This window comes from Muntiacus reevesi, chromosome 1 (assembly GCF_963930625.1).
Source record: "Muntiacus reevesi chromosome 1, mMunRee1.1, whole genome shotgun sequence".
Classification (NCBI taxonomy): domain Eukaryota; kingdom Metazoa; phylum Chordata; class Mammalia; order Artiodactyla; family Cervidae; genus Muntiacus; species Muntiacus reevesi.
This window is the reverse complement of record NC_089249.1, coordinates 59341332-59366553: the sequence shown is the minus strand read 5'-3', so window position 1 is coordinate 59366553 and position 25222 is coordinate 59341332. Positions and strand designations below refer to the sequence as shown.

Here is a 25222-nt window from a genome sequence, read left to right as displayed (position 1 = left end):
TCCTCTACTGACGACGCACACTGGCATGAGCAAGGACTGGTTACCGGGACCGGCTCTGAAATGCCAGGGCTCGGAGTGTTTTCATGCTAATGAACTGAGCCCGTTTTTTTTTTTTTGAACTTGTTCTTCCTTTTGGGTCAAGTCGCCCGTTGGAGTAACTGCCCTGTTGCTCAATCTCTAAGTCATGTCTGACTCTTTGCGACCCTATGGACGGTAGCCCACCAGCTTTCCTTTGTCCGTGGGGATCTCCAGGCAAGAACACTGGAGTGGGTTGCCATTTCCTTCTCCAGGTGATCCTCCCGACCCAGGGATTGAACCTGCGTCTCCAGCATCGGCCAGTGGATTCTTTACCACTGAGCCCCCTGGGAACCCAGCAGTAAACTGGGAATAACAGTTGTACCTACTTCATGGGGTTGTTGACAGCGCTAAATCAGTGACTAAATGTAAAAGACTTCAATTATAGTAAGTTCCTAGAGCAGAGAGCTTTCCTTCCACATTTAAGGAAACAGCAGAAAGCGTGTGGGAGTCGGTCAGGCTCTCTTGGGTCACTTTCGGGTCCAGTCTCCTAACCCTGGTGGAGTGCCCGCTCCCACCCCTGGGTGGGCTGGCGTAGGACACTCCTGATAACATGCACGCAGCTGGCTCCGCCCCAGCCTCTTGTCAGGACCAGCCTTGGGGGTTAAAGGCGGTGACCAGCGGAAAGAGTGACGGCCGCAGGGCACAGCTCCAGTCCAGCCGTGCCTGCTGCAAGCTGGATAACCAGGGACACATGACTTGCCCTCAGCGCCACACTCTCTCAGCACTAAGCTCCCCTCCAGGCTGAAGGGTCTCTGATCCCAGGAGTTGACCTAATAGGTTCCCACCCACCTCGTTTCATTTGAAACCATTACAAGGAAACTGGAACCATGTGGAGCCTGCACAAGCATTTATTAATGAAATTGTTATGATCTGATGTTTTGAAAAAGAAAAACCTTTTATTGTGTGAGATATACTGGCAGAATACTCGTGTGCCCTATTAGAATTGTTTTCGTGCAAAGTTGCTCCACCCACCGCATCCACTGCTCACAGAGCCCCCCCTTCAGAGGAACGGCAGAGGCTGTCTGGATGGTGTTGGGGAGGGGGCTCCTGAGGAAGCTCCCCAAGCACGAGGTGGGGGCAGAACTCCTGGAAGCCCCACCTTCTCACTCGCCTTCTCAACCTTTGTCCATGGTGACCCTCCCCACCCTCCATCTGCTCCTTCACATCCCAGTTTGCATGCCACTTCCCCCAGGAAGTCTTCCCTGACTCACTCCCAGCTGGGGTTGGTCTGGAACCATCTACTTTTCAGGATCTCCCGGAAATAACGCCCCATGAACAGAAGGCTCCGGTCTCTCTTCCTCTCTGCCATATCCCCAGGACCTAGAAGAGTGTCTGGCACAGAGCTAGCCCTCAGCAGATACCTCACGTATAGATGATCAAACGCCTAAGAAGGCCAGCTGAGCCCACTTTGCATGACCTTTACCAATATGGCTTTGGCACCCGAGAGCTGCCTCCCTCCCAGCGCCTGGCTGGGGACGTGCAGTCTCAGTAGTGCAGTCTTGGGGAAAAGGCCACTGTCCTACTCTAGGAAGGGACAACACATATAACAAGTAATGATGACACAGCTCCCACGACAGGCATCCTGCCCTCCATCCTCCTGTGTGCTCAGTCGTGTCCGACTCTTCGCAACCCCACGGACGGCAGCCCGCCAGGCTCCTCTGTCCACGGGATTTCCCAGGCACGAATATTGGAGCGGGTTGCCATTTCCCTCTCCAGGGCATCTTCCCAACCCAGCAATCGAACCGGTGTCTCCTGCTTTGCAGGTGGATTCTGTACCACTGAGCTACCTGGGAAGCCCCCTCAATCCTCAAAGAGACCTAAAAAGTCGGTTTCTGTTATGTCCATTGTGCAAATGAGAAACCAGGTCATCCCGTGGTTCTTTTCTGAGAGACGACAGGCAGAGCTGTTGTCAGTTCCACAAAGAGCTCTCCTAGAAGCCTGCTGGGTGCCAAAGGGGAGTGAGCCACCCTCCTCCCCCACCACCATCAGGGCACAAATGCACCCAAGGTGGGGTGGCCCCGGGCAGTGCTGGAGGGGGCGTAACCTGGAGCTGTGGCACCCCCAGAAGAGGCCCTGGTGCCACCCCCCAAGACACCCTGAGTCTCATTCTCCTGCAGCCCCCCTCAGCCTGTCCAGCCCCCGCCACCCGACTGGGAGACTTCCGGAGCAGCCGCGGTGCTGCCGCGTGTTTTCAGGCCAAGTCCTCCCTCCCCTTTGTTCTCCTCCCAGCGACGTTCTCTGTGATCAGTCGGAGAGGCTGCCTGACTGGAGCCAAGAAAGTCTTGGAGAAAACACAACCGTCTTTCCCAACACCCTCCTCCTCGCTTACTCCCTCCCACCCTGGCTCTTAGGAAAGCCCAGCGGGACAGACAAAAGGATGCAGGACAGACCGGCGATTCCCACTCTGCCCCCTTGGCTCAAAAGTGCAGCACCCCTCTGCCTTCCTGTGGCCTGGTCACCAAATGAGTGTCCGAAGATTAGCTAAAAGGCTCACCATCAAAGCCTTTTCCGCGACCACTTTTAAACTGCACATTTCCTCTGGGACCCCCTCAGTTTTATGGGGGTGGGTGGGGACAGTGTCACTCTGGGCCTTACAAGGCTTCGGGAAACTTACAGCGTCTGAGTTTGCAGGTACAGAAAGGAACCTGGCAGATCTCTCCCCTTCTCTCACCCCAAACCATACCAAACTTGTTGAAATTCAAGAGAGGGACCTCCCCAAAGACACAGGCATTCTCATCAGTGGGCAAAGGAGAGAGGCTTCTTTACCCGCTTCAAGTGAGGACCTGCTCTAGGAAGAAGATGGCAGTAAACCATTAGTCAGGGCTGAGGAGCCATCCCAGCCCAGCATGCCTTGGCACTCCTTCAAAGCTGGACCCTGCCAGCCTGCAGGGGACCCTTCTCACACAGGAGGTGGGATAGCAGTGGAGGGTCTGGGGACTCGGCCTCAGCAAAACCCAACTACACCTCCTCTCTTCGACTCAGTTTCCTTGTGTGTTAGACACAGGAGGTGCCGGGGCCCCCTGGGCTTTTGATCCAGCCCACTGTCCCCTGAATTCCCTTCCTCCCCTGCCTGCCTGACCAGCTCCCGCTCAAGCACCCTCTCCTCCAAGAAGCCTCCCATCAACTCCCGGGCCTGGATGGCTCTCACTGCCAGTACTGAGCCCCGTTCCTCCACCCACGACACGTCCCGGGCACAGGCCCGCGCCCGGAACAGACAGGGCTCCGTGAAGGTCTGCGGCAAAGGGGGCCAGGGAGCCAAGAAACCTCTTCAGGGCCCTCCCGGCACCCACCCCCAGCCTCCCCGGGACCCCTGAATCCCGGCAAGGAATTAGCTGGGACAAGTGACCTTTGACAGAGGAAGGGGAGTGGTCACCAGAGAGTTTAAAAGCTCAACTAAGCCAGAGATAAAGAACCGGAGATGCCGAGGGTGGTCGGAGCCCTAATCTGCGCCTGGCCCCAGGAGGGCTGGCCTGGCTAATGACTGATGAGCAACTGGAGTCAGTGGAGAGGTCAGAGGTCATGGCTGTGATTGGCAGGGCCTTGTGGTCACCCCTGAGGAGCGAGGCCTTGAGGATTAAGGGAGAAAGGATGAGCTGGGTGCTCGCCATTCCAGTGCTGTCAGTCCCAGGGCTGGGGGCTCTGCTGGTGGAGACCCCCCTGCGCCCCCTTGCCATCAGGCGGCTGGGTTTGGAGGTGGCCCGACCCTGGCCGCACTGAATATGGAGGCTGGCAGCACCTCCGTCTTGGAGTCCTCAGTGTCCCAGGAGGGCAGACAGCGGTCTCCCCACACACAGCTGTGACCCTGAACCCCTCCAGACTACACCCTTCCTCTCTTCGGCCTTCACCAGCGCCCCCTACTCCATGACGGGTGCTGTGTCTTGAGCAATTTACCCATCCTCACCCCCCAGTCTGTTTTCCCATCAGAACGCTGGGTACCACAGCGCCTGCCTAAGGGTGGAGGTGGGAGGAGTGAGAACAGGTATGCCAAGGGCGCTCCAGGGGCAAGGGGCAGCCACAGGGTGGGGGTGGGGGTGGGGGAGGGGCGGCGACCTTGGCCACCACCAGCCTTCCTCTCCCCCAGCCGGCACTTCGGCCCCGGCGGGTGGACGGGCGCTAGGGTGGGCAGGGTTTGGAAGTGAGAGGATCTGCGGGAGAATGTGTTTGGTGGCATCCGTCTCTAAAACAAGTCCCCAAGTCAGCGGAGGTGATCAGGATGGAAACCAGGAGGCGGGTAGTTGTGGGGTGGCGGGGGGCGCGCCGCGGGGCAGCTCAGACGCCCCAGGACCGCCGACGGGGGCGCAGCTCCGGGCTGCGTCCCTAGGCGCCGGCAGCCCCAAAAGTCGCACGGGGCGCGGGGCCCCCGGGGGTCGGGGGTGGGGGTGGAGGGGCCCCCAGGGGTCGGGGGTGGGGGTGGAGGAGTCACTAAAGCGGGGGCCGGGGACTCGAGGCGCCCCCTCCCCCCCGACGCCCCCCTGCGCCCTACCTCGGGCCGCCAGCAGCGAGAGGCCGCCGAGCAGCAGCAGCGGCAGCGGGACCCGGCGCGACGGGGCGGCGCGCTCCATGGGCGGCGGGCGGACAAAGGCGCGGGGCGCGGCTCTCGGCTTCGGGCAGCGCGGGCTCCAAGCTCCGGCCGAGCCTCCGCAGCCAACGCTGGGCCCCGGCCGCGCGGTTCAATTATCCCGCCCCGGAGGAGGGCGCGGGGAGGGCGCGGCGGGGGCGGGGCCGCGGGGCGCCCGCTCCCCTCCCCCGGCCGCTCCCCGCCGGAGACCTCGGGCCCCCTCCCTCCTGGGGTGCCCTCCCTCCTGGCACCGTCCTCGAAGGGCGCGCAGGCCCACGGCCGGGGCGGGGACAGGGACCCCAAACTTCTCCCCGGTGGGGGGGCCTGGGAAAGCGGGGGCGCGATCGGCGGGTAGCACCCCACCCCCACCCGCCCTGCGCGAGTGAAACCCGATCCCCTCCGCACCCAGCGGCCCGAGTGGCGGGCTGGGTATCAAAGGTTAGCTCCGCCCGGCTCCACCGAAAGGGCGGGTTGGGGGGCGCCCCCGGAGCGGGGGGCGGCCCCATGCAGCGAGGGGTCCCCAGAATCGGAGGCGCCTTTTGAGGGGAAATAAGGGCCGTCCATTCGGGGAGCCCGCTGCGGGACTCGGCCCCCGAGTGTTGCCCGTAACCCACAGTCTGCTGGTTTCCCTCCCCCTCCCTCCTGCGCGGGGGTCGTCGGGGGCTCTGCAGGTCGGTGGTCGACCTCAGGTGTGCCCGAGACTGCCACCTGGCTCTGCCCTCAGGGGACCGCCCGTCAGGCTGACTCCACCAGCATCCCAACTCCGTGGAGGGTGATGAATCCGGGACACCCAAGCTCGGGCGAGAAAGAGATTTCTTTTTGCCCATGAGGAAGCAGTCTTTGAGCTGGGCCTGCAAAAGCCACTCCTGTAGGAAATTCATGGCTGCAACCAGTCAGTGGTTACTGAGGATGAATTAGTCTGCTGAACCCAGAAATAGAATTATTTCAAAGAATAAGAAAAACAAAGATGTGCAGGTGGAGATGGGAGCAGGGGGATGAGACCCACAGGGACACCCTTAGCCAAGTGTCGGGGTTCCCTGACCCAGGAGTCCCACTCGGTTTTATACCGGGCAGAAAGGCATACGCTGTCCTGGGCACTGAGACAAAACCATGGGCCAGAGTGCCCATTGCCGGGCAGTTCAGGACAGCTTCCAACAGGGACGGGCCGAGCTCAGCCGCAGCGGAATGCAGGCACTGGGCAGTCAGCGTGGAGCACTACACACCCCTGAAAACGAGTGCTCGACAACCTGGGCAGCTACCGGAAGGCTCTCAGGCAAGAGCCACTGTGGAGCCAGTTGCTGAAGAACATTTCCTGCAAGATGCCATGAAGACAGGAACAAGTTACAAGTCAGGAGAGTGATGGGTTAGGGACCAGAGGGGGTCTGAGGTGGCTTTTAGGAAGGGGGGGCTGGTTAGGATGTTTTTTTTTTTTTTTAATCTCTGCGTTGGTTTCAAGGTAGGGTTCAGTTTGTGAGTTTTTATCAGGCTGTTCAGTTACTGATACGTGCCCTTTCCTGAATGAATGTTAGATTTAAACATCAAAGACAGAAAGACACAGCACTCATTCCCCCACACAGGGTGCCTCTCCAGTCTGAGATTTGCAGAGAGCCAGGAAAAGCTCATGAAAGGCATGGGACCAGCCCTTGAAAGATGAGCAGTGGCATGAGAATGGTTTCCTGGGCAGAGCAGGTAGCGTCTACAATGGCATGGGGGCAGCAGAGACTCCGGGCAGCTTAGAAAGATGACCTGGTCCATTTTGGCTGGATGGTGCGGGTCCCTGAAGCCCGCAGAGCTGGTCTGGTAAAGTCCCAAAGGCAGTGAACATGGGGATACAGGAGCTTTAAGTGCGAGGCCGATGGAGACTCATTACTACTTTAACATTAATTTGATGTTTTTACGCCATAGGTTGTCCTGTAAGGAGGTTAGAGAACCAGAAAAAAATGTGTTTGCAGCAGATTATAGGCTTGTCTGTTATTTTATTAATATTCACAACAGCCCTGGGAGGTGCTTTAGTACCCCCATTCTACAGATAAGACCAAGGCTCAGAAAGGTGAGGTTGTTGGTCAGATTCTCATGACCAGTGACTGGCAGCTGTGGGTTCTGAATCCAGGCCGACTGACTTCCAGTCCTGGGCTGGAAGGGCTTTGTTTTCACCAAACACTATAGCATAAGCCTTGCCCTCTCTTATTAGAAACCTGCGTTATATATCTAGCCAATGAATAGTATACAGGTTGTGCACACATGTACTTCCATGATCATCTCTAGGTCTATCTATGTTGTTGCAAATTGATTCTAGTGTGTTTGTTGTAGATGGGCAGGGTCTGGTTCATTTACAGATGAACCACTTTCCGATTGCTGGATGTTTAGATCATTTCAATGTTGGGGGTTACAAATCCTTGCTCCAGTGAAACCTGCATTCTCTGGGCTCAACTCCCAGCATGGATGCCCTCGAAGACCGGTTGCTGCATCCCGAACTGGACCAATTCACCCCAGAGAGAGACAGGAGCCAAGCCTTGGGCTGCTGCATTTCCTCTCCAGCACTAATATCCTTGTTCAGTCTGGACTATTTCCACAGGCAAAAGGACAGGCGTCTCAATGCTTCAATATATGTTTTTAATTAACAGAATTTGAACATTTTTCATATAAGTATTTGTCTTTCTTAACTTTGATTCCTTTATTCTTTAAAGGTTTTTTTATGTGGACCATTTTTAAAGTCTTTGTTACAGTATTTCTTTTTTTTTTTTTTAATTTTTTTTGGCCACAAAGCATGTGGGATCTTCGGCTTCCTCACCAGGGATACAACCCACACTCCCTTCATTGGAAGGCAAAGTCTTAACCACTGGACCACCAGGGAAGTCCCTTATTTATTTTTATATTAGCAGAATTGTTTATTACAGTGAAAATTTAGAAAAAAAAATGCAATGTCCAACAATAACCTATGCCCGGTATGTACGATTAAATTCAACAATGTTAATAGTGATTCAACAGAATATTGTGCTTTTGTTGAAAAGGCTAACTATGATGCCTTACTAGAAATAGGATTTTTGTGAATTAATTTATGTAGAAAAAAAAGTGGGGGAACAAGATTGGGTGAGAATATATAAATTCACATTGCAGTTATGACTCTGTAAAAGCTACATTCATGCAACTAAAGATCAAAAGGGAGCTAAATGAAAGTGGGTGTTGTGTTTGACTAGGAAAAATATTGTTATTTTTATTTTTGAAGAAACCGTTGAGCCAGGAAGGAATAATTGTACCATAAAACTGGAGTGGTATAATTCCTGCGCTTAAACCTGACTTTTGAGTTTCTCGGCAGCCACAGTAAAGATCAGATTAGGATCACTTATGCAGCCCCTGTTTTCTGACCAAAGGAAGTGTATCCTTTTATCAGGAGAGACAAGCTTCTTTCTGGCAATAGCTTCTAATCATTTTCCTTCTGGGTCTTGATGTTAGAGTCAGGAAACTTGATGAGCTACACATTTCCCTGTCGCTGGCGGAAGCTGGGCTCATCTTCAGAGAGGTTCCACCAGGGGGATTAGGAATCGAGGAGGCCCCCACCATCTGGCCCCTGGTCCAGGGCAAGATGACACACAGCCCTTGGATTCTGCTCCAGGCAGGAAGTCATCCGTTATGTCCCGCTGTGACAGGCCAGCTTTCTTCCATCACCAAGGAGCAGGACAAACGGCCACCCCCATCCTCTCGGTAACAAGTAATGCTCTGTTTGTTTGAAAGATCATTTTTGGCACACATGGACTGTCTTTTCCCCAAGTCAGAAAGTAAACGGCTTTGATGCTGCCCAGCCTCTGGAGGACGACAGGCTGCTGTGGGGCTCCCATGGGGTGCTGCAACCCACCTGAGCGGTTTCCTCAGGGCAGCGACTGCCCTGGCCCCTCCCCACCCCTCCAGGTGTATCTTGGTCCCGTGGATCTTGTATCAGCAGCCCCAGGTCCTTTGCTCGGCTTCTAGAACAGCCAAGCGCCTCCCCTCCCTCCCTGCCTCTCAGCTCTGCCGGCTCCATCCTGTCATTCAAGTCTCAGCTGAGAGGTGGCCCCCTTCCTGACACTTCTCCTGCTTCATACTCCTCTCTTTCTTTGTTAAAGTCTTAGTTTTCTCTCCACCCACTAGCCTATGAGCTTCTTGAGGGCAAGGCCTGTGTCTGCGCACCTTTGATTCTCAATAAATCCTGTTGAGGGACTTCCCTGGTACTCCAGTGGCTAAGACTCCCAGTGCACGGGGCCTGGGTTCAATCCCTGGTCAGGGAATTAGATCCCACATGCCGCATCTAAAGAATAGAAACAGTGAGAAACAGTGGAAACAGTGAGAGACTATTTTGGGGGCTCCAAAATCACTGCAGATGGTGGCTGCAGCCATGAAATTAAAAGACGCTTGCTCCTTGGGAGAAAAGCTATGACCAACCTAGAGAGCATATTAAAAAGCAGAGACATCACTTTGCCAACAAAGATCCATCTAATCAAAGCTATGGTTTTTCCAGTAGTCATGTATGGATGTGAGAGTTGGACCATAAAGAAAGCCGAGCGCCGAAGAATTGATGCTTTTGAACTGTGGTGTTGGAGAAGACTCTTGAGAGTCCCTTGGACTGCAAGGAGATCCAATCAGTCCATCTTAAAGGAAATCAGTCCTAAATATTCATTGGAAGGACTGATGCTGAAGCTGAAGCTCCAATACTTTGACCACTTGATGTGAAGAACTGACTCATTGGAAAAGACCTTGATGCTAGGAAAGATTGAAGGCAGGAGGAGACAGGGACAACAGAGGTTGAGATAGTTGGATGGCATCACCAATAGATGGACATGAGTTTAAGCAAGCTCCAGGAGTTGGTGATGAACAGGGAGGCCTGGCGTGCTGCAGTCCATGGGGTCACAGCTGAGCGACTGAACTGAACTGAGATGAACTGCCACAACTAAAGATCCCACAAGCCACAACTCAAGACCCGAGGCAGCCAAACTAATTTGTTAAAATAGACTTTTAAAAACTCCCGTCCAGCGTGTGAATGGAGAAAGCACCTCTCTGGCAGCTGGCAGTGCAGCGTGGAGGGAAACACATGGCTTTGAGGCAGAGCTGTGTGATGCCCAGCGTCACCGCCTCTGTCAAGAGGGGCACCTCTTCCCCCACCAGGACAGCTGGGGAGACCATGGCTCAAGGAGGTGGCAGAGCTGGCACCACTGTGGCCTGGATGTTGCCCTCTGCCGCCCCCCGGGGATGGCCCAGGGCTGCCATCCACCCACCTCCGCTCCAGAGCCCATTCACTGCCCTCTCTGGTCCCTTCTCCACGACACTAGTGTCTGCTCCGGAGGAAGGTCATGGGGGCAATCGTGTGACTAGAGTGACAAATGAGAAAAGAATTCCATCCCTTCAGCTCAGAATGAGAACTTGCACATTTTGCCATGCATGCAAGCTGTGGAGAAGCCCTGGGCTCCCGGTCGTCGCCCAGATGTCTGTCTTCCGACTCCTGCACCCTCGAGCCTGGGCCCCACACACAGCGTGGCAGCCCCCGCCGTCAGGGCTGGTGGTGCCAGGGACGTGACTGGAAGCCCCTGCCTGGGCCAGCCCTATTAGCCCCCTTCCCCACTGGGCTAAGGATGCTGTTCCCACCTGTCCTGCATCTTTGCACACCTCTGGCTTTGAGCCCATTTCACTCTGCGTGTGTGCGTGCTCAGAAGCTAGGTCATGTCTGATTCTTTGTGATCCCCTGGACTGTGGCCCACCAGGCTCCTCTGTCCATGGGATTCTCCAGGCCAGAATACTGGAGTGGGTTGCCGTTTCCTTCTCCAGGGGATCTTCCCCAGCCAGGGATCGAACCTGCGTCTCCTGCATTGGTGGGTGGATTCTTTACCACCGAGCCACCTGAGAACCCCGCTTCACTCTGCGTGAGCTCTATTTCACAGCAGGGGAACCAGGACCAGAGAGGAGGACCCTGCCAGCCTCACAGAGACAGGGAGCAGGGCCAGGATGCTCCCAGGCACGTCTGGATGGTGAGCCCACACATTCATCACCACCCCACAGGGCCCACCCAGCACAGCGGCAGGTGGTTGGTGAGTGTTCAGGCTGAATGGGATCCCCCTAAAAGTCACAAACGCTAACCCTCAGTACTTGGGAATGTGACCATATTTGGAGATGGGGCCTTGGAAGAGGGGATTAAGTTAGATGAGGTCATTGGAGTGGTCCCCAGTCCAATATGACTGGGGTCCCTAGAGGAGGAGACAATGAGGACACCGACACACACAGAGGAGAGGCCGCGTGAGGACACAAGGTGAGGACAGCCATCGACACCCCGACAGAGGAGCCCCAGCAGGGACCAGCCCTACCAACATCCGGTTCTCCAACTTCCGGCTTCCGGAACTGGGAGGAAATGCATTCTTAGTGTTTAAGCCCCTCGGTTTGTGGCATTCATTATGCAGCCCTAGCAAAACTAACGCAGTGAGGGAGGGGAAGAGATGTTCTTTGTCTGGGGTCTGGGACTCTGTAAATAGGCATTGGGACCCAGGACTCTGTAAATAGCGGGGGGGGGGAGCATCAGCCTCCCAGGGACGTTAAGAACCTCAGCTGTCTTGGAACTTGTGGTGGTCTGTGCGTGGGTTGGAAAAGAATTTCCAGACACGAGGCAGGATGAGAGGAGAAGAGAGTTTATTAGGGTAGGAGACAGTGTTAGAGCAGGAGGCTGGCCCAAGGGAGAGCCGACCCCTTCCACAGGCTAGTAGCCAGTTTTTATAGCCTCAAGACAGAGAAATTCCTACTGGAAGGGTGGCACTAGGTGACTGGCTGGATGCTACAGGGTGGGTAATAGGGAGCTATATATTACGCTAACACAGGGTAGGGAATTGGCCGGTTTCGATCTGGAGGTTCGTGGCAACAGTTGCTATGGGGTTTGGTCAGTTCCAGAGATTTCTGTCCTGTGACCTTGGTACAGAGCTCCTCACAACTCTCCACGGATCAGACAAATTATCAGGGCAAATTCAGATAAAGCCACCATCATTTATTTATTTATTTATTTTTTTAACCACCATCATTTATTTTTACATGAAAACATATTAATAGTTCTTTGAGGAGCTGTTCAGTGGTGTTGGAGAAGACTCTTGAGAGTCCCTTGGACTGCAAGGAGATCCAACCAGTCCACCCTAAAGGAGATCAGTCCTGGGTGTTCATTGGAAGGACTGATGCTGAAGCACCGATTCTTTGGCCACCTGATGCAAAGAGCTGACTCATTGGAAAAGACACTGATGCTGGGAAAGATTGAGGGCAGGAGAAGAAGGGGGCGAAGATGAGACGACTGGATGACATCACCGACTCAATGGACGTGAATTTGAGCAAACTCCGGGAGACAGTATTGGACGGGGAAGCCTGGTGTGCTGCAGTTCATGGGGTCACAAAGAGTCGGACGTGACTTAGTGGCTGAACAACAACAACAACAACAACTCTGCTTTGAGACGAAAGCTCCTGCCTCACACAAAACAAAAGCCCAGAAAACAGAAAAGCCAGTGATGAGAGCCTGACCTTGTGGGAAGGGGCAGACGTCTGGCTGTCCTAAGAGCAGGTAAGTGAAAATGGGAAAAGTGAATGTGAAAAAGATGAAAAGCATTAGCGCTTCTGCGGTTACAAAGAGGAGGAGGAGAAGCCCTTACGTGACTGAAGCACATGCTTCAGTTTTGTTTTGACAGGATGGAGCTCCAAGTCCCTCAGTCGTGTCCGACTCTAGAGACCCCATGGACTCTAGCCCGCCAGGCTCCTCTGTCCATGGAATTCTCCAGGCAAGAATACTGGCGTGGTTTGCCATTTCCTTCTCCAGGGGATCTTCCCGGCCCAGGGATCTAACCTGGGTCTCCTGCACTGCAGGCAGATTCTTTACCATCTGAGCTACCTAACCACTGGGGTTCAGGAAAAACTGTCTCCTGGAGCCGTGGAGACCCGGAAGCCTCGAGAGTTTTGGGTTTTTGGTCGTTTCAGGGCAGATTTTCGTTTCTTTGGCTGTTGGCCATAGACAAAAGAATGGCGATCTTTAAATTTCCTACTAGTCCAGAAAAGTGAACAGTCCAGAAAAGTGGGCATCTATCTGTTTTCCACCTTCGTTTGGGAAATTCCCCGCTGAAGAGCCTCCCAACGAGGCACAGCTTTCTCCCCGCTGCAGAAACTAAACCCTCATGTCCCCTTCACTCCCCCCACGCCAGCCTCCCTTAAAGGTCAGACGCTGGCCTGTGACCAAGGCAAGCCAATTTCACAGAACTGCCCCGGATTTTGTAGAATGAGCTAGCTGGCGATGTAAGGAAACAGTATTGGTGGTGAGTTCCTTTTGTTAGCAGTTAGAAGCAGCAGCAGGAACGTGGAGTTTCTGGGGTGAGTCCTGGATGCAGAGCAAGCAGGGTCACCCAGTGCTGAGTGGCAGTGACATCCCCTGACTGGTTTTGTGGCTGAATTTGGCTGTAGTTCTGGTAAAGAAAGCTGAGCACCAAAGAATGCATGCTTTTGAATTGTGGTGTTGGAGAAGACTCTTGAGAGTCCCTTGGAGATCCAACCAGTCCAACCAGTCCATCCTAAAGGAGATCAGTACTGAATATTCATTGGAAGGACTGATGCTGATGCCGAAACTCCAATACTTTGGCCACCTGATGCCAAGAACTGACTCATGTGAAAAGACCCTGATGCTGGGAAAGATTGAAGGCGGGAGGAGAAGGGGATGACAGAGGATGAGATGGTCGGATGGCATCACTGATTCAATGGACATGAGTTTGAGTAAACTCTGGCAGTTGGTGATGGACAGGGAGGCCTGGCATGCTGCAGTCCATGGGGTCACAAAGAGTCAGACATGACTGAGTGACTGAACTGAACTGAACTGGTTTTACTCCAAATATCCTTAGTCTAGCCCAGTTTTTCAGCTTGGTCTGCAGGATTCCTGATATTTCTATGAGCTTTTGTCCAATACCATTTCAATAAATTTCTTTCTACAACCAGCATTGGTTTCCGCAGCTTGCAACTAAGAGTCCTGATTGATACTGGGGTTGTTGCAGAATTAGTGGAGGACAGTCTTCTAAGGATGGTAGACTCTGAACAGGGGCCTTAAGTTGATTGCCTATGGATGTAATATCTCAACATGACTTTGGTTGCCTCTGGCTGGGGGAAAGTTAATAACTGCAGTTATATGTGACATAGTTGGGTTGAGTTAAGCAAAAGCAAGTTTGTAGGTAGAGAGCAAGGGGGTATGGGTGTATTGAGCAGCCAAGCGGTGGGATGTCATAGGCACCTTTGGAAATGAAACCCACCCCATGACTCCCACTTCTTTGAGTGCCGCAAATTTTTTTTCATGTAAATTTTACTATTTTAACTTTTTTACTTTTTTTACTTATGGGGGAAAATGCACGTCTTGCAGGATCTCCGTTCTCCAGCCAGATATTGAACCCAGGTAACAGCAGTGAAAGCCCTCAACCCTAACCACTAGGCAACCAGGGAACTCCATGAGAGCTGCAACTTTCATTAAAATTTTGCAGTTTTTCTAAAGTACAGATCTTACTTCTTTAGCTCTGAGCACTTTATGTTTTTATTGTCATTCTGAATGGAATACTTTTCCCATCATATTTTCTAATTTGTTACTGCTGATAGAAAGGAAAGCTGTAAGATTTTACATATTTATTATGGACGACTGTGTGTATGTTATGTATTAATACAATTATCTTTATTGCCATGAGGTTTATAATAGAAACATAAACAGAAATGGAAACATCATAACTAGTGTGTAACACAGAGGACTAGTTAAGTAAACATGTGACAGATCCCCACTATGGAATATCATGCAATTCTTTTTTTTTTTTTCAGTTTTTATTGAAGTATAGCTGATTTATCATGTAACTTTTTAAAAAGATTTTTTGATGTGGACCACTTTTTAAAAGTCTTTATTGAATGTGTTATAACTCTACTCCTGTTTTATGTTTTTGTTTTTTGGCCCCAAGGCATGTGGGATCTTACCTCCCCAATCAGAGATTAAACCATCACAACCCGCATTGGAAGCTGACCTCCTGACCACTGGACCACCAAGGAAGCCCCTCATATAACTCTTTAAATTCAGAAGACTGTTATGGAGACTGTTGTAATAGAAGTGCTTGTTTTTTAAAGAAAATAAGAAAGCAAGACTTAAAATGCATATATGCTAGGTTTTGTTAAACTGTATATAAATATGGAGAACACCGGAAGAAAAACGCAGTGTCATTAGGTTAATGGCTTTTGTCGGTCTTTTTGCACTGATTATTTTGTACTCTGTACATGTATTATTTCTGGGCTTCCCAGGTGGCTCAGTGAGAAAGGATTCATCTGCCAATGCAGGAGATGTGAGTTGAGTCCCTGGGTTGGGAAGATCCACTGGAGGAGGAAATGGCAACCCACTCCAGTATTGCCTGAGAAATCCCTTGGAACGAGGAGCCTGGCGGGCTACAGTCCATGGGGTCGCAAAGAGCTGGGTGTGACTCAGCAACTGAGCACACACACATGTATTACTTCTACATTAAAGGGAAAAAATCCAAAACAGGCCACACATGTGGTTATTTCAAACTTGTTTTTACAAAGTAGAAAGTTCTGTCTCTACCCTAGGAAAACCAGCCATTGTTTGTTTTGATTTTTTTAGGATTAGAAGATACTTTTAACTGTAACCACATTGCAGAAGATGGGGGAGATGAAGGAGGGGAATTACCCATAATCTCATCCTCTTGACATGAGTAGAATGGTGGTGTATTTTGTTCCAGTATTTGATATGCATAGTTTACATAGCTCGGCTCGGAGTACCTAGCTTGTAACGTGATTTCCTTAATTAAACGAATCTTCATAACCACCATCCAAGTTGCTACAAAGCCCCCACAGCCGACCCTCCCAGTGGGCAATAAATGCCGTCAGCTCACCCCTTGTTGGATGTTCAGGCTGACTCCAGTTTCTTTGCTGTTAGGAGAAACACCGCAAGGACCGTGTATTTGTCCGTGAGCCTTTCCCACATTTGGGATTATTTCTTTAGGACAGATTCCCAGAAGTCAGATGAACGGGTCAAAGGGCACATGCCCCTCTAATGAGCATCTCTTTCTAAGCCACCTGCCGTTTGCTGGAAGGACAAATGGTTCTAATTAAAGGCCTGAACTTTTCTCACAGGTCCCAGCTGGGTGTATGGGGGACCTGCTGGGTTCTTTGCAACCAGAGCAAACTTGTTTAACTAAAGGAGGAGGGGGGAGGGGGGAGGGAGTCTTTGTAGGTAGTGTTTTTCTAAAGGAATGCAACAATCTTTTCATTGTAAAGATTCATATTTTAGGAAAATCTGCACAGCTGTGAGCCTTACCAAGTGTTGCTTCGCTCAGCAAGGCCTCCCCTGGAGCCACCATCATCCCTGTTTACAACTCAGAGTTTAGGAAGGGCATTCATCTCTCTTCGCCACAAACTGCTCCCTTTATAAAGATGAGGAAACCGATGCTTGAATAGATGAAGAACCTTGCCTGAAATCAAGAGTAATTAAGTAGCAAAGCCAGTGCTCCATCTCATCCCTCCAGCTCCAGGGCCTGAGAATCAGTCATGTTGGACTGGATTTGTTCATTCACAAACGCTGAGCACAGATCTGTGCCAGGCCTGGAGGTGTCAGGACTGGCTCTCAGAAGCTCATGATCTGGGGGAGACCACAGGTGCCCTGAGACGCTGCAGGCTGCAGTGGCGGGGGGCAGGGGGTGCTCTCAGGGATGCTCAGCAGAAGTTTGCCAGGTGGAAAGGAAAGGAGACACGGAGGAGAGGTGATGTTGTTCAGTTGCTCAGTCATGTCTGACTCTCTGCAACCCCAAGAACTGCATCACACCAGGCTTCCCTGGCCTTCACTGTCTCCTGGAGTTTGCACAAACTCACGTCCATTGAGTCAGTGATGCCATCCAACCATCTCATCTTCCACCACCCTCTTCTTTTGCCTTCAAAATTTCCCAGCATCAGGGTCTTTTCCATGGAGGTGAGAGGATGGTGCATTTGGGCAAGTGAGGCCTGGCCTGGCTCCCAAGGAACTCAGCTCCAGGTCTCCCGGATGGAGACCATGTGTGTGAGACACCTGTAAGGAAGATGGTCATGATCCCCCCGCCCTGTACACATAGAATGCCAAGGGAGAAGGTTAGAGACCACAGCCTCCTGTCTTATGCCTGGCGGTGACTCTGATGACCAAGAGCAAGCTCTGACCTCACAGGCCTCTGTTAAAACACTGTCTCCACCCCTCACGGGCTGGATGACCTCGGTGAGGCAAGACACTCACCTGCTCTGAGCTGCAGTGGATTCTTTATTAAACAACAAAAACAAAACGATACTGACATCAGCCTCTTACGGGGTTGGAAGGGTTAACTTGGATATCATAGGCGAAGCATCCAGATCTGTGCTTCACACATGGAACCGGTCTGATAAGTGTCAGCTCTGATGAAGGAGGAGAAGAAAGGGGTGGGAGAGGGGATGTAGGGGGAGAGCTGGTCTTGGAAACTTCATGGAAACTTGAGCTGAGGGGAGGACGGAGAGTTCTGTGGGAAGAGATGGGAGGCGAGCAGTGCCCAAGGCAGAAAGAATAGCAGAGGCTTGAAGAGAGGCCTCTGCAGGTGAGCCTGGCTTTTCCCTATGTCCAGGGGCCAGGCCCCATGCCACGTGCTGGCCCACTGGGCTGTGGAGCTGCCGTCTTCCGGGGGAGGCCCTGGGGGTTGGATGACCCCGGTACCCAGGTGCCCACTGTGCTCGGGGCCCAAGGTGGCCTCCTGCTCCTTGCAGTCTCCGACCTTGTCTCGCCCTCGGCTGCGGGGCCTGGCTCCCTGGGCTTGGGCTGGCCGCCCGCCTGCCTTCGGGCCGCCTGGCTGTTTTCAGGATGGCCCCCGCCTTGTCTCGCCCTGTGCCCATGCGGAAGGCAGGGCCGGGAGAAGCTCTGCGGGCACCACCAGCTTTACAGCCACCGGGCCAGGCCCCCGGGCTGTGCTGGAGGACTGCGATGCTTGTGGCTGTGGCCACAGCCCTGCCCTGGGGCCAGCCGGCCCCACGCCCGCTGCTCCCTCCCTGCCGGGGCCGCACAGCTGGGCAACGGGCAGAGGGATCTTTCTGCGCCTCCGCTGGCTCCTCGCTGTCTGCAGGACGGCGTCCAGGCCCTCCGACGGTCCAGGAGGCCCGGGATGCCCTGCTCTGATTGTCTCCTCTCCAGCCTCTTCTCTCTGCATGCCCAGCCAGTGGCTCGCTCATCGGCTCCCTCGGCAAGTATTTTCTCGAGCACCTACTACATGCCAGGCTCTGTCCTGGGCCCAGCCATGGACCAAACAGACAGACCCCTGCCTTCGTGGAGCGCACGCTCTGGGGGTCGGGGTTCCCTTCAGACCCGGAATACCCCTCCTTTGCCTGCAGCTGCCGTTCCCGCCCCTGCAGGCCCTGCTCCTCCTGGCAAACCATTCTCACGCTTCAGAAGCTGGCCCCAAGTGTCCCGGTGGTCTCAGGAACAGTGTAAGGAGGGTCCCCCTTACACTGGGACACCTCAACATCACCCCAACCCCAAACACAAACAGAAACTTCGGGATCTGAGAAGCACAGCGGACAGGGGGCCGAGTCACACCGCAGGGGGTTCCCACTTTATCTCCAGCTTCAGATTTTAGTCTGGGTCTTAACATGAAAAATGCAGTGTTTACCCTGACGCGGGAAAAAGTCAGCCTGTGTCTTAGATTTCACATTCTACGAGGCTGACTTCACTTACGAACGTACTTGACACGCTCTTATATTTCAGACGCCAAACGCCTCTCACTCCGTCTGGGACTTGGGGGTTTGAGGTTGGCCGAGGCTGGGTGGTCTGTGGGCACGTGGATGTGCAGGCCTCCTCTCCCCCGGCCCCTCTGGGGGTGTCCCCCGGTCCTCCGCCCTCACTCCCGCACTGGCCAGCTTGTCCCGGCACAGGCGCTTTGTCCGTTTCTCTCATTGCTGGGTGGGGTCACGCTCTGCTTACCCCAGGGACCCCCATTCAGGAGGAAGTGCACCCTGGTCCTGCCATGGCCACGTGGTGCCCATTTAAACGTGGGGCATGAATGGCAGGCCTGATGCGTGAAGGTGTCTGATCGGATCAGCCCGCACGCCCTGGACCACACACGTGTCCCTCCACCGGCGGCCTGAGCCTTGCAGTGTTGTCTTGCTCACGTCCCCAGACCCCAGGGCTCGCATGCAGACTCAGCCAAGCCCTGGTCAGCCGCACACAGCATGGCCTTGAGTCCTTAGCAACCCCGTGAGATAGGGATACCATGCCCACTTTACAGATGGAGAAACCGGGGCTCAGGAAGGCCGGGGGCTCAGCAGGCATCCTGAGCCCCTGAGAGCCCAGCCCGGTGCACCCCTCTCTCCAGCTGTCCTGACTCCAAGTCTAGACAGAACTCAGTCCACTAAAGGGGAGGGACCAAGAACCTGGGACCCCATCATGCAGCAGACCTCAGGCGGGGCCGCCCAGCCCAGCCTGGATTTCCAAAATAATATTTTTGAAAATTCTATAAACCACATTTTAATCATATTAAAAGAAATCAGAAGTCCAAGAAAAACGGACAACCTCACTGCCCCAACCCATTAGGCTCATTTTCCACATTCCTCTCTATTTCTTGTTCCCTTGCATTAAAGATGTTTACAGCTATAATCAGGGTGTCAATACAATTGTGTATTTATTGTGTACTTAAGCATGACTTCTTTCTACAAAAGCAAGTTTGTGGATAAACGGTGTAGGAAGCACTCCTTTTCTTCTTTTTAAATTGGAGTAATGGGCTTCCCTTGTGACTCGCTGGTAAAGAGTCTGCCTACAATGCAGGAGATCCTGGTTCGATTCCTGGTTAAGGAAGATCCACTGGAGAAGGGATAGGCTACCCACTCTAGTACTCTTGGGCTTTCCTGGTGGCTCAGCTGGTAAAGAATCTGCCTGCAATATGGGAGACCTGGGTTCAATCCCTGGGTTGGGAAGATCCCCTGGAGAAGGAAAGGCTACCTACTCCAGTACTCTGGAGAATTCCGTGGACTGTATAATCCTTGGGGTCACAGAGTCGGACACGACTGAGCGACTTTCACTTCACTTCACTTCAACTGGCTGGTATTCCCATCACCTCCATTTGAAAAGCTGGGTAAATTGCAAAAAATCATATTTTTAAAGACACCAAGGAGCTGTGGAAGCGATGGGGCTTAGATTAAATGCTAGCATCGGTGACCCCAAGAGGAGCTGACAGTCTCTAGCCATTGTTCTCTCTGAGGACTGAAGATGGGACTGCTTTTGGCTGGGAGGCTCAGCCAGGGGAAGGAGAAGCCAGCTAGTATCCATTGGTCACACGGGACAGTGGGGTAAGGAAAATTGAAGGGGTTGGGATGCACAGGCCGGTTTTCCTGGGAGCACATTTGCTGGGTTCTGGGGCTGTGCAGGGATCTGGGGAACTAGGAGGAAGTCAGAAAGGCAGGGTGGGGCTGAGGACACAAGAGCCCAGGCTGAAAGAAGACCTCCGTCCAACAGGCAGCCCGCCTTTCTGTGCCATGTAGTTGCCAGAAGTTGAAGCTACTTGGGCAGGACATAGAGGGGCTGACTGTCCGGTAGCCTCTCAGGGCTGGGGGCAGACAGCCCAGCGGGTTCCTAGTCAAAGGCTCAGGAGGGTGAGAAATGGGATATTTCCTGCCACGCCAATAAACAAGGATGTCTCAGTCATCAGCGATTGCAGCCCTCTGGTGTGAGCTGGTGAGCCGTAAGGACAATCAGGGACAAGACCGCGTGTGACCTAGCAGCCGCCAGCCTGCAGCCACTGTGGACCGTGAGCTCCCTCCAAGGGATCCTGGCCCCGGATAGCTGAGACCCACGTGAGAGGAGATGACTTCAGACAGCCCAGACGCTTGCATCCTCCCATACATAGAAAAATGCTAAACTTCCTAACTTGGGCTATCTGGTTTTCTTTCATTAACAGTCATTTTTGCATGTTCAGACTACCCGCCCTCTGTTGTAAAAATTCTGTACGACCTGGCTCCTCCCCTCGCCACTTCAGAGCAGTTCTCTCGAGGTCACTCGAGATGATGTCTCGGGAGCTTGAAGTCCTAAAAATTCCCACCGAATAAAACGTAACTCTCAACGTTTAGGTTGTGGATATTTTTAGGTCAACAATGGCATGATCTGGGAACAGGGATGCCCCAGAGACAAACTTGAATATACTCAAACCAGCTCAGCCCCTCCCTACTCAGTTCCTGGTTGGAATGAGGTGAGAAGGCTCTCGTACCACTTACCCAATAGGGACAGTTTTGGATTTAGCTTTTCTTCATGTAAGCAGAGATATTTTTAGCAGGTGAGGAGAAACCCTCCCCAGAAGTGAATAAAGTCACCTGGAACCTCCTTTCTTTCCATACAATGTCCGGCATTCAGTGAAAGTTTCTATACATGAAAAGAGTGAAGACAGTAAGACAAGTAATGTGCAGAGAAGACAGGCAAAGGATTCATAACCTCAGCTGATCCACATATTGAAGTCAGCTGATAAGAGTTTTATAATAATAATGATTCATATGCCAAAGGGACAGAAACATAGACAAAATAATGAGAGATAGATTTTCAAATAGGAAACTGAACTTCTTAGAGAAAAAAGAACCAAATAACTAAACTGACATTCTAGAACTGGAAAATAAAGAACTCAAGGGAGAGCTTCAACAACAGATTAGGTATAGTAGAACACAAGAAAAATGAGATCAAAGATAAGTCAATAAAAATATGTAAATTGAAACATAGAAAAAAAGAAGAATTGGGGCTTCCCTGGTGGTCTAGTGATTAAGAATCTGCCTGCCAATGCATGGGACATGGGCTTGATCCCTGGTCCCGGAACCCGCCTGCCAATGCAGGAGACATAGAGACCCAGGTTCAATCCCTGGACCAGGAAGATCTGTTGGAGGAGGGCATAGCAATCCACTCCAGTATTCTTGCTTGGAGAATCCCATGGATAGAGGAGCCTGGTGGGCTACAGTGCATAGGGTTGCAAAGAGTTGGACACGACTGATGTGACTTAGCGTGCAGCATGCCAAGACGATCCCATAGACTGCAGAGCAACAGCCCGTGCGCCACAACTACTGAGCCTGCGCTCTAGAGCCTGCGAGCTGCAGCTGCTGAACTCATGTGCCCAGAGCCCGTGCTCTGCAACAAGAGAAGCCTCCGCAATGAGAAGCCCACACACTGCAACAAAGAGCAGCCCCGGTCTCTGCAACAAGAGAAGCCACCGCAATGAGAAGCCCACGCACCGCGACGAAGAGCAGCCCCGGTCTCTGCAACTAGAGAAAGCCTGTGCACAGCCACGAAGATCCAGAACAGCCAAAGAAATAGATCTTTAAAAAAAAAGAATGGATTTTAAAAGAGGATAAAAGACCTATGGGACTCAGTTCAGAGGCCCAACAGGCATGTAATTGTAGCCCCAGAAAAACAGAGGTGAGGGGGGCGGGAAGCAAAAGCAATACTCAGATTATGGCCAAGAATTTTCCCAAAGCAATGAAAGAGGCCAGCCCATGGATTCAGGAAGTTCAATTTATCCAAAATAGTGTAAACACAAAGAAAACCGCATGCTAAATACCAAATAGTCAAACTGTTTTAAAACAAACACAAGGAAAAATATTCAAAGCCGCTGGGGTGGGGGTGGGGGGAAGGCTTTATGTTCAGCACAACAGTGATAAATTGGGGAGGGCAGAGGAAGGGGCAGAGGGGACCCACGAGCCCCCTGTTCTGATCACAGAGACACAATGATGCCTGGAGACATGGTCCCTCCCAGGGCAGCTCATAGGCCAGGAAGGAAACAGAGGCTGTATCAGCTGATTTGTTTATGACAGTCGAATGCAAAGGGGATAAGGAAACCCCATGGAAAGGAGTCAGGGAACCCAGACTTGAGAGGCAGGTGATCTTCCCAGAGAAGGAACATCTGGCCGGAGGCCTGAAGAACAGGTGAGAACCCCTGGGGAAGACAGAGGAAGTTCCAGACGGGAGCCACCAGCACGTTCTCTCTGCGTGACCTCCAGTCGGCAACCTCCACCCCACTGCCTCCAGGAGGGGAAAGTCCCTCCACTTCAGGGTTCCCCAGGACTTCTCTTGGGATTCCTCAGTCCCCAACACGTTCTGAAGGGGGAACAGGGCTCAGGGCTCAGGTCCCACCAAGGAACTCGGAGGCATCAGGCTCTCTTCTTGCCTCTCTGGAGTCTCTCCTTCCAGGCAAAGCAGCTTCTTGGATTTCAAGGCGCTGCGCCTGCTTGGCATTCCAGAAGTCCATCTTGGAAGTGAAAGGTACCACAGCATCCTTTGCCCCGGGGCATGGATCGGACTCTTGGAGACCCATCCTTGCAACACAGCTCTTAATGTCACACACTTTTCAAATAATCCTTTCAGCTGATGTCTCCTTAGCCGGAACACTGTCTGATACTGAATTGGGGCTGAAAATTAAGAAATGAATGAGTCCCAGTCCTGCCCTTGGGGAAGATACTTAATGAGAAACATTTGGGGGCCAGTCATCGGGCAGACTGCTTTCAAGCCAATGTGCTGTAATGCTATTTCTTCCTGCCCCCTCCCTGCCCCTGCCCCAGCCTGTCTAATGGGGTTAAGCTTGAGAAGTATGTTTGGTAAGTACTTTTAACAACCTGCACTGCTCCTAGTCCACGTTCCTTATTGGCATAAAAGAACATTGGAACTGAGACTATCCAAATGCATGAAAAAAATTGGAGGTATATGATCTCATAATTTTATGCCTGATCTCAAATACCAGTTTTCCATGTTCAAGTTTTGGCAATTTACAGTCACAGTGGGGACGTAGGCCAAACACACACACCAAAAGCCCAAAGCAAAAAAAAAAAAAAGTGTATGAGTTAAAGTCATCTTTTTTATACAAGAATGAACCCTGAAATCAAATCTGAGACATTCCCTGGAGAATGGGTGTACAATTTGTGGCAGGTTTTATACATGTCTAATCTTTTTCAGCACACAAAAATCACTTTAATAAAACTTCCTCGCACACTAAAACTCTAGAAAGAGAGCATCTGTTGGCAATTCTGAGGTCTTATGACTTCATCCTGAAGCCAGAGAAAATTCAAAATATATTTTTTAAACTTCGATGGAAAAATGAAACAGCCCATAAAGATAGGAGATGTACTTTAGAGAGACAAGTAGGAATTTGTTCAGAGCTATACAGAATTTGTGAGACTTTATTTCTGGTCCAAAAAATAAAACTTTGTTCGACACACTTAAGTCATCACTAAGACTTAAAACTAAGGGCTGTGGCGCATTACGACCCTCTGTGCTCTGGCAGGACATCACTTTAATGGCCCTTTGAAAACACCAGGCGCTAACCACTCAACCATCAAGCGCGTTTGGAAAAGAGCCAGTCCCACATGAGTTGTTTTTCCCCAGTTTTAAAGCTTCTCCCTTCCAGCAACAAGCCTTTGCTTCTTTATTTTGACAGTTTTGAACGGAAAGAGTTCCAAAATGTAGAAACACATTTCCTCGCCTCGAGAAACAGAGCATGAGTTAATTTCATCATGTTTTTCTTTGATGGTTTCTAGTCTTTATGCGGATGATGTCCAGTCCTGAGTCGTCCTGGACAGGACTACGTCTGGTCCAGTCCTGAGCGGCCAGCTCACGGCCCTGCCCGGGACAGACACGCAGTCAGGGTTTGTGGGTTGACCCTTTCCAGGGAAGATGAAAACACATGGGAGACAGGCTCCAGCAGCCTAGGATGAATGACTACAAGAACTGTCGCCTCTTCTCAGGGGGTCTGCTCCCCAGATCCTGGGTGCTGTGACCTAACGCACCAAGACAACCCCAGGAGAGGCTGCCAGCTCATGGGCACTTGTGGTCAGCTAGTCAGGAAATGCTGTGCCAACCCTGTGCCCTGCCGGTGAGAATCCTGGCTGTACCCGGACTGATCAGCACATCGCCAGACATTTCTTATCTCTTCATCCCTTTGGCTAAGTCCCTCCCGCTTTGCTGGGCGACGCCTGCCTGCTGTCATAACTCCCCCGCCTACCCAGGTTCTTTCTAAGCATTCTCACGCTTTATTGGAAGCTTGCAACCTCAGAGTGGTAAGAGTGAGAGAGAAGAGAAACGAGGCAGGGAAGGAGGGTGAATCTATGCAAGGAAAGCAGAAACAGAGCCACATCTATGCCACTTCTGATTTCTCAGGCTGGTGGGGCTCATGATGTGTCCTCTGCTGTGTGCTCCACGTCTTAACGAAGGATGCAACTGGGGTTATGTATAGGGGTTGCAAGCCAAAGGTCTGTGGGCAAGCTCCACAGATAAGTTTTTTTAATGAGAATTTTTTAAAAATTTTGATTTAATTGAAGTATAGCTGATTGACAATGTCATGTTAATCTCCACTGTGCATCAAAGTGATTCAGTTATACATATACATTCTTTTTCATATTCTTCTCAATTCTGGCTTGTCACAGGGTACTGCATCTAGTTCCTTGTGCTACACACCAGGACCGTAGTGTTCACCCATCCTATATATCAGAGTTTGCCTCTGCTGATCCCGGACTCCCAGCCCGTCCCTCCTCCCCCACCCTCGGCAACCACAGCTGTCCTCTGTGTCTGTGAGTCTGTTCCTACTT

At 52.0% G+C, this 25222-nt stretch overlaps 2 protein-coding genes across 3 annotated transcripts in view; both read right to left on the bottom strand.

Annotated features, from left to right (window-relative positions):
- The window catches only part of FBLN1 (fibulin 1), an 81442-nt gene extending 76676 nt beyond the window's left edge, over positions 1-4766 (bottom strand). Inside the window, exon 1 of one of the 2 annotated variants that reach the window (XM_065945311.1) lies at positions 4562-4766. In XM_065945311.1, coding sequence (XP_065801383.1) covers positions 4562-4640 — 79 coding nt within the window. In that variant the 5' untranslated portion in view covers positions 4641-4766. The remainder of the gene's footprint in view (positions 1-4561) is intronic. The other variant, XM_065945302.1, reaches the window with a different exon arrangement.
- The window catches only part of FAM118A (family with sequence similarity 118 member A), a 343668-nt gene that overhangs the window by 11265 nt on the left and 307181 nt on the right, over positions 1-25222 (bottom strand). The gene's annotated exons all lie outside the window — the stretch shown is intronic.